This window comes from Nyctereutes procyonoides, unplaced genomic scaffold, assembly GCF_905146905.1.
Source record: "Nyctereutes procyonoides isolate TBG_1078 unplaced genomic scaffold, NYPRO_anot_genome, whole genome shotgun sequence".
Taxonomy (NCBI): Eukaryota; Metazoa; Chordata; class Mammalia; order Carnivora; family Canidae; genus Nyctereutes; species Nyctereutes procyonoides.
This window is the reverse complement of record NW_026575044.1, coordinates 17,760,585-17,770,018: the sequence shown is the minus strand read 5'-3', so window position 1 is coordinate 17,770,018 and position 9,434 is coordinate 17,760,585. Positions and strand designations below refer to the sequence as shown.

The following is a 9,434-nucleotide window of genomic DNA, read 5'->3' as shown; positions in this document are numbered from 1 at the left end:
GAGGTTTCTCCCCCCACTTCATCTGGGGGGCAGCCACAGGTGTTTGGGGGGGAGGTCTGAGGGTTACATGTGCTTGGGGGGTGGAGAGAGAGAACCATGTGCCCTGGGATCCTGCCCCTGGGAAAACGGCTGCTGTCTTGGCAAAGCCAGGCTACGGTTTCCCTTTAGTGTCTTCTGCTCTGCCTCACCTCACTCCTGATGTTCTTCATTCTTTGTCTCAGTTTGGAAGTCACTTTTCTGCCATCAACTCGACTGCCCTCCCCCCAGCTGGGCTAGGTGCTCCTTCTAGGTGTCCCCTTCCCCAGCAGCCTATATAGGCGAAGCTCCGCCTCTGCACCTAGCCGGCTTTCTGGTATGGCATTTATTTACCTCCTGGGCCCCCTCTGCACTACAAGGATCAGGATGTTAGGGGGCCATGCATGGCACCCCTGTGCCCCGATGCAAGCACATCACGTATTGAATGATCCTCCTTCCCTTGTCTTTAAAATGTGGAGAAGGTTTGGGTTGTATTAGATTCCTTTTAGCTGTACCTACTGTGATTTTACCATCTAATTTTTACCAGACTCATCAAATAAAGAAGCCAGTGGGTTTTGAAGACAAGTCCCAAAGTCCGAAGCGTCTTCCATCTTTCTGCCCGCGGTGGGCTCCACAAGCGAATCCTGGCCTGGGTGTGGACTATGGGCCTGCTCTGAGGGTCGTGCTGGGGATTTTCATAGCAGGTCCCGGGCTGAGTGTGCACGGACACAGTCTTAGCCGCGCACCCGACAGCAGGGCTTGGCGGCAGATGGCTCTTCACTCGACTGGCTTGTACCTGGCAGGCCAGCCACGGCCCACGTGTGACCCCACCCCCGGCTGTGCCCCCACTGTGAATCGGAGGAGCCCGCTAGCCCGCTAGCCCCGTCGCCATGTGTGCCTTCAGGGCTGAGGGAGTGGGCGTGTCTGTGCACATGGCTGTTTGTGCCTGTGTCAGAGCAGGGCCAACGGTGACCAGCGGCTCTGGGTTTTCTGGGTGAGCGTGTCTCTGTATAGAATCGGGGCACATACTTCAGTGTGTGAGTGGATTTCGATTCAGCGAATAATCATTGTGAGTTTTGTGCTCTGCAAAAGCAACAAAGCGTTGCCACGGGCAGGGAGCCTGGGAGGGTACATATCTGCATTGTGTGTCCCCTCTGTGTGTCTTTGGGAATGTGCTCCTGGCACGTGTCCTGCCTTAACAAGGCTGTCGGGGTGTGCACGTCTGTGTGTCCCGAGTGCGGCTGCCCGCTCGCTTTCCACCTTCACTTGCGCCCGCAGTCGGGCTCCGCACGTGCGCCAGCCCCGGGGCGCACGTCCCCGAGTGACCTGTGCGCGGTGTGCAAGGGCCTCCGGGCAGTGTCTCGGCAGGCACGGACGCACCTCCACATGCCGGGGTGCACGTCCCCCGCCCGCTGTGTGCGCGTCCCGCGTGCACGCCGCCCGCGTGTGTGTGCGGGGCGCTGCACGCGCGCGCTCGGGCCTGCGGGCGGCCGGGGGCCCGCGCCCGGCTCCACGCGCCCCGCGGGGCTGACCTCGTCCTCCCCGCGCCGGGCCGCGGGCCTCGGCGATTGGCCGCCCTCCCCGCGCCCGCGCCCTGCCCGCGCCCTCCCCGCGCCCGCGCCCGCGCAGCCGGCCCCCCGCCTCCGTCGCCACCCGCGCGCCCGCGGTCCCCGCTGTCCCCCGCGGTTCCGGCGAGGCCGCGCCGCGCTGCGCTCCGCTCCCATTGGCTGCGCGCGCCTTTGTGTGGCGGCAGCTGCGGCCCCAGCGCCTTTGAATGTCGAGAGGGGCCGGGAAGGGAGCCTTTCCATGGGCCATCTGTCTCCCCGCCAGCCGCCGCCCCGCCGCCGCCCGCGCCCCGCGCTCCGCCTCCCGCCCCGGCGGCTCCCGCAGCCCCGCCGCCGCCCGCGCCCGCGCCCCGGAGCCGCGCCACAAAGGGCCCGCGCGCAGCCGCCGCCGCCGCCGCCGCCGCCGCCGCCGCCGCCGCCGCCGCCGCCGCTCGAGGAGCCAGGATGGTCCTGGTCCACGTCGGCTATCTCGTGCTTCCAGTGTTTGGCTCTGTGCGAAACAGAGGTATCGCTTTTTCCTTTCGGGGTCCGCTTCGGAGCGTGGATCGCCGCGGGCACCGGGGCGGGGGCGGGGGCGGGGGCGGGCGCCGCGGGCGGCGGGGGGCTCGGGGCACACCCGCGGGGACGCGGGGCGAGCGGGGGCTTCTCCCCTGGCCCTCCCGGGGGACCCCCCAGTGTGGGGGTGGCCGCCCTCGTGGGGGCTCTTGTAGTGAAGTTAGGGTTTGGCGAATTTGGGTCCCTCCCTCCCCAGCCCCATTTTTTATTCCTTGCGGCGGACGCGGTGGCCCCGAATCCCAGCCCCTGCCCCTAATACCTAGCCCCGTGTGATCGGAAGGAGGAGAGAGATACATGGCTGTGTGCGTGCGCGCGTGCGCGTGTGTGTGCAAGCATACTTGGTTTTCTGTGATTCGGTGCTGTTTTGTGTTTGTGTTTGTTTTGAGGCATATGTGTGTTTTTGTGTTATCTGTGTTTGCACCCCCTTCATCTTTTGGTCACCGCTACCGCCGGCTGCCGAGCTGGGCTCCGGGATCTGCCCTAGCCCATGCCCCAGCCCCCACCCTCTGGTGGGCACTTGCACCATTTCCCCGTCCCGTCCCGTCCCGTGCCTTTCTCCCCCTTAACCCCCCCCCCCCGTTTTTTTGTATCGCCTTGTGCTACCCACCCCCACCCCCATTGTCTTTGTATGACAGTTGCATCTATGGATTCAAAACGCTTGGATGTGTGTGTGTGTGTGTGTGTGTGTGTGTGTGTGTGCGCGTGTGTGGAGGTGTGTGCGCGCCTCGGAGTCAGACATGCACTGCTGTGCACCCCTGGTCCCGGCCGGAGCGGGGTGCCCGGCCCTCGGGTGTTGCGCTGTGTGTGCGGATGAGGTGGGAAGCTGCCCCCACGCCGGGCCTTTGCCCTGGGCAGGCGTTGACAAAGCAGCAGGCCGGCGCCGGCTTTGTTTTTAACTGTGATATATGGGGTGTGTTTGCACGGTCCCCTTCCCCACATCCCCTTTCCCTTACCTTCTGCTCCAACAATAGCTTGATTTCCCCCTCTTCTCCCCCCCCACCCCCCCCTCCACATTTCTTCCATTTCCTTTTAATCAAAATTTCCCACCTCCCAAAGCGAATCCGAGATGCATTTAGATTCATTTTTTTTTTCCTTTTTGTATTCTGCCTCTGGACTCACATTTCTCTTCTTGGAAATGTTTCTGCTACCCTCTCCCACTCCAAGTCTGCTTAAATCCCTGCTGGCTCAGGCCCTCCCCCACTCCCCCTCCCTCACGCACAGAATGATGTCTTCCCTTTGCGACCAGGGCTGCTCCACCGAGTCAGAGCAGGGGGTGGGGTCGCGGGGCCAGCGCTTCAGAGCGCCCCAGGGGCCCGATTGGGCAAGAAAATGAAAGCCCGGCCCTCTTTCTGCCAGACCAGCTGTCCCCAGCCCTAAGCCTCTCCCCAGAACCGAAAAGGCAAGGTTGGCCCCCTTAGGCCTGTTTGAACCGCAGTTTTTTTCGTGTGATGATAGAATGATGACATTCTGCATTTATCAAATCTTTTTTTTTTCTTCATTGTGTAGCTCAGTGAATGGTCAACTCGCTGCTGTGTGCGCTGTGACCCTTCTGCCTCCGCATTTAGCTGTATTGTGACACCCCTCTTAACCATCTCCTGTCTCCATCTGAGGAAAGCATTGCTATTTAAGCGGCAGTATCCCTATCTCAGGCCGGCCTAGCGGTGGAGGGGGTGTGGAGGGGGTGTGTGAGGAGTAGGCCGGGCGGGAAGGGGGGGGTGCCCTGGTGAGCTCTCCCTGGAAATGCCAACCCCCTCCCCCAGTACACAAATTATGTCTTCTTACTTGGCATTTCCTCTTAAAACGGGTGTGGAGCATTACACTAGGCAGAAATTCAAAAATGATTAAGAAGGATGTTGAGCCTGAAAGTATAATTATCCTGATTAAATCATTATCATCCTCATTAATACCACGGATCTCTAAATACCCTTGCAGGATGCCGATTTTACGTTTTTGAAATTCAAATTGCTCAGCTGCCTTTAAATTTTATTTTTAATATGCCTCCCTCCAATCCCCCCCTGCCCCCCCCAAGATAAATTTTGCCCCTCTGTCAAAGTTTACTTTCATGGCAAACACGCCCACAGGAAATTCAAGGGCTGAGGGTGAGTTGGGCTGTGGGTAAAATTTAGCACGATGAGATAAGAATTCATGACCTTTCGATAGAGGATACTAATGCTTAACCCAACAAGGTCCTACACCACAATCTTCTTGTAAAACTATTAGATAGCTTGCCAGCTTAAGTCTGTTCTTTTTAGTTTCCATTGTAGTAGTATAGGATGTAGGCCATTTCAGAATAGATGTAGAGAAATAACCATTTTTGTATCTTCATCTTGTTTAGCTGAGTACATTGCACTGTAAATCCCTGTTAAGTGGATTCCTTTTGCCTTGGCTTGGAGGCTCTGGGCACCCCGTTTCCCACTTATCTGGGTGGCCATCAGCTCGCTTCTTGGCAGCACCCAGGCATGAGTGGAGAGAGTACGTTTAGTCGGAGGCAAAAAATAATAAGTATACATGTATGAAAATCTTTGATGAAATGACAGTTGATGCCACTCCATAGCCTCTGAAAATTTGGTGCAGCAAGGTCCCTGGCTTCATGGGGAGCCCTAGCTATGGTGTCTTAATTGTTTAATTGTATGATGTCAAGAGCATCTTTGGACATCCGCCCTGGCCCTCAGAGCTGCCCCTTTAACAGCCGGCTCCCTTCTGCCGCCTGACCAGCCGGACCTGCTCGAAAACTGAAACAAAACAACGGCAGTAATGTAAGAATAAGGTCCCTACTTCGAGGGCCCTTCCAAAAATCAAGTCCCAAGTGGCTGCCCCAGATTGCCATTTGGCAATCTGCAAAGAAAGCGAGAAAAAAAAAAAAAAAAAGGAAGAAGGAAAAAAGAATCCCTAGCAAAATGGTTTTCCATTAAACAGGGATAGCGTGTTCTGCTGTGCTGAATTACTTCCTGTTCTTATTTTGTGGGTAATTTTTTCTGTATCAAATATCCTTTTGGTTGTGTATCTTTTTCACCTTTTCTTGTACTAAAACTAAAGCATGATCTGTATTTTTTTACATCCCCCAGTTGACAATGTACAGCGCTCGGTTAGAGATGTCACCCTGCTGAAACGTACTGTGGTCGTGTAGCCCGGGCCATCTGCTCATTGTACGCTGCTTTTGTTCTGTTGCCCTTCCGAAGCATGGTGGGCCCAGCCTTTTTTTTTTGTATCGTGTGCATGATGACATTGTTACACACAGAATCCACTAATACTAATATACAATCTCTCAATAAAGAACTAGTTTTCCTATATTAACCTAGTGTGCTTTTTCTCTTGCTGTTTTCCCATTTATTGTCGTATCCTGCTGTTTAGATTTTTCCCTTGCTTTTCTATCCCCACCCTCACCCACCCACCACTCCCACCTCCCATTGTAAGATTCGAGTGAATGCCTTTTTTTACTTTCCTTTTTCTTTCTTTCTCTTTCTTTTCTTTTTCTTGTTTCTTTTCTTTTCTTTCTTTTTTTTCTTATTTTTCTTCTTTTTCTCTTTTTCTTCTCTTTTCTTCTTTTTCTTCCTTTTTCTTCTCTTTTCTTCTTCTTCTTCTTCTTCTTCTTCTTCTTCTTCTTCTTCTTCTTCTTCTTCTTCGTGGTACAGATATGGAGACTTTAATCTCAACTAGTCCATATCTTTTTACAATAGACCTCTGGGGCCGTGGGAAGGGTCAGTTGTCCTGCCACACCAAAACAGCTCAACCACATAGAGACAACTCATATTTGGCCACCTGCATAGCCTGCACATTTCACCTTAGTTTCTAAGTTACATGGCACTCAGTTTGTGATGCTGGTGAAGAGGTGGGGCTCTAACACTTAGGTTGAGAAAAGGGATACTGTTCTTAACTAGCAATCTGTAGCATTTCAGACTCGCCTGAAAAACCCATTTTTAGTTGTGTTTTAACTTTTCCTTTTACTGTCTCATTGATTTACTGTCCTGATAAATCATGCCGGGGGTAACATGTTACATGTAATTGAAGCCATGGTCTAGAATTTTAAAGTACCCTCTTCTATGTGCATCTCTAAGTTCTTGAGACTGGCAGTGTAAGTTTTGCATTGAGATCCTGCATAAGGAAGATGTTGGGACTAGAAACCAACACCACCCCCCACATTTAGCCCAGGGTCAGCAGCCTGACCTGTTACCGTAGAAATAAGAGGGTCTGTGTCCTCTGTCGGCTGTAAGCCAGTTAAAGCTGATTATAGCCTAGTTCCCTGACAGCTGCCTCATCTGTGGTCCTGGTGCCTCTCTTGAGAAAGAAGCCAGATCTCTGCCATTGTCTAAGTGTGTGTGTGTGTGTGTGTGTGTGTGTGTGTGTGTGTGTAGGAGGTGGAGTGTGGATCAGGAGGGAAGTCAGGACCTACCCCCAAATTGAATCTGATGAAGAGCCCTTAACATGTATCTTTTCTTCCCTCCCAATTACGTTGGAGAAGCCAGTGGAGAGATATATTCCCCCCAAATTCAAGCATTTGTCACTTACACCAATTCAGTTTCAGCCCAGAACAAGTCTTGCTAAATGAGGCATTTTAGACACCAAGGAAATCAGTTGATTAAAGAAATTCACGGTTGCTCCATAGGGTCATCATTTTGGAGCCACTCTTCCTGGGGCCATACCTCCTCCTCCCTCCCCTGGGCTGTCTCCCGGGGTCCCGCTGCCCCTCTGCTGGCCTTCCGTCCCCCCATAATTGCACCCTGCCTGACCACAGTGCTGCCTTGCCTTCTTTGTGGCTTGGGAGGACTCTCCTCTCCTCTCATGACTGCCCTTTCTGCTCTGGCCCTTTGTTCTTGTGCTCTCCCCAGCCCGGGTAGGAAAGCTGAGCTGATTTACTGTGACACATGGACACACATGGAAGTTCCCAGCGGAGGCTCATGCTGTAGTCGGTGCAAGAAGAGATATGCAAACCTTCAAGGATTTAAAAAAATTTTTTTGCTTCTCTTCCTCCTTTTATTTCGGTTTACATGAAAATTTTAATTTTGTTCCCAGTTTGAGAAAGCAAGATCAACCATTCCTCAACCTATCCTCAATAATGGTAAAAACTACCCCAAATCAGGTGATGACCCTCATTTTTGTCCTAGAGAGCAGTGGCTTTTATTAGATTGATGTTAACCAGCTTTAAGATTCTATTTCTCTAGATTAGTGTTATGTGTGTCAGAATTAGTTGATCGATACATTGTAAGGACTGTCTGGTAACCTAGTAATAATATAGAAAGCTGGTGGGGTTAATGGGAAGTCATGTTTCAGCAATTTATCAAATGCCTACTTGATTTTCACCCATTGTCAGAAGAAACACATTCAGATGAAGAAGCCCTTTCCCCTGACTGGATGAGCCAATCATCACAAAGCCGTTGTACTTTGTATCTACTCTGTCAACCATCTGACACATACCCGTTTTAATAACTTTTGACTCCAGGATTTTGGAAAAGCCATCTGTTACTTAGATCCTACACCAGAGACTTTGTAGTGAAGACGAAGCACAGCTCTTGTGCGCTGGTCTTCTTTTCAAATGAAAGAACTCTTTTGAAATTAGCAGCAGATAAGGACCATTTAATTGATGTGTTTTCTTAAATAATAGTAATCCATAAACCAACTAGCAGTATTAATCACTCAAGATTTAGGGGAAAAGATCCTCAGAAGTCTCAATGCTCTAAGATGCAGGTGACAGAGACTGGGTCACCTCTCTTCGTCTTACAGTTTGCTCACCTCCTGCCTCATCCTTTGCCCCCACATCCCTCCCATCTTTAAATAGCCTAAGGTGTCCCACAGGAAAACTTACTGGTTTCCTGTGTTAGGAAAGCCACAACTCCACGCGGGACCCAAGAGCAGCATGGAGCCCCCCTTCCTGGCCAAGAGACACAGGCCCTTGATTCCAGGGTGTGACTGATCTCTTAGTCCTAATCAGCTACTGCTTGTGCAAAGGTGCAAGACATTGGTGCCTTCGTTTTCCTGTGGATCTAAATAGCTATTTAAAAATTCCTGGCTTAACATAGTATGAACATGAATCAGTATTTATTAGTTTCCAGTATGGCTTAGGCACAGAGGAGCCAATATATTGCCAGAAGGGTTGGGGGAGACGTGTGGGGGGACAGCTTGCCTTAGAGAGACTCTGAGGATTTTCTGGATGACTTAAGCACTAAAAGCAAACATATATAGCTCTGCAACATAACCACTTGCAATGCCTGTGTCCTCGTGTTCAATCATTTGTTCTTCTGCTCAACTCACTTGTTTACTCACTTAGTTCATGAGTGTTTACTGAATACCTACTTGGAGCCACGTTAAAGGGGATGCCAAAGCAACGTAGTACCTGGGTGCCTGCCCTCCCGAGGCTTACGCCGAGGCTAGGAGATGAATGCTTAGGAAACCAGATGCTGTCTAAGACATTCTGTGCCAAAGCACCCCAACAGATGGCGGAACGTCTGACTGGGTGAGGTGGAAAGAGCCTGAGGCCGCCCAGGGGTTAAGTCCTAGCCGCCTCTTGGCCTGGAAGGGTGAACTGCTCTGAGTGTCATCTAAACAATGACCATTGTGATACCTGACAGGGTGTGTTTAGGCTATTCAAAAGCACCTGGCACGCAGCAGGTGCTTGGGGCCTGCTAGGTGACTGCCCCTCCGTCCCCTATAACTGTAGGAATCTATTGGTGAGGGATCACATTTAGTCTCAGAGATCACCTGACTGAGGAGGCGGGATTAAGATGTGCCTCAAAGGTGGTACACCTAAGGAGGGAGGAAGAGGAAGAAGGGCTCTGGGTGGGGGTGGGGAAGGAGTGAGACTTTGGCTAAGGCCTAGAGGCTCTGCTGACTTGGCAAGAACAGGAAGTACATATGAGGAAGGGTGTGTTTGTGCGTGTGTGCTCGTGTGTAGGGGCATGTGTGCAGGTGTGCTGCCGTGCTTGTCTGCAGGAGGCACCAGGACCCTGGTCTGTCCTTGGATGGTTGTCCCCAGAGCACAGCTCTAGGAGTTCGGCAGCACGAGGTCTGAGAATGTGGGAGAAAAGGCTGGAAGATACTTGGAAGCCAGGTTCTGAAGGCCTTTGGAAGCTCCAGTAGAGTTTGAACCTGCTCCCTTAGCCATTGAGAGCTCTCTGGGGAGAGCAGTATTTCAACAACTCATTCTGGCAGCTGGTGACAGTGGGGGTGAGCCTAGGGGGTGCGGCCAGGGAAGAGGCCACGGCAGGCTTCCAGGGCTGATGGAAACCTAAGCCAAAGGCCTGGGGGGTGGGAAGGATGGCTCCACAAGGGGCCTTCCCTAACCCAAACCGTAGGGGAAGTGAGCAG

General features: G+C 52.4%; 1 protein-coding gene across 1 annotated transcript in view; it reads left to right on the top strand.

The window, feature by feature from the left end:
* The first annotated feature begins 2,024 nt into the window (after window positions 1-2,024).
* The window catches only part of ARK2C (arkadia (RNF111) C-terminal like ring finger ubiquitin ligase 2C), a 99,373-nt gene continuing 91,963 nt past the window's right edge, over window positions 2,025-9,434 (top strand). The window contains exon 1 of the mRNA XM_055324328.1: window positions 2,025-2,085. Within this exon, the coding sequence (XP_055180303.1) occupies window positions 2,025-2,085 (61 nt within the window). The remainder of the gene's footprint in view (window positions 2,086-9,434) is intronic.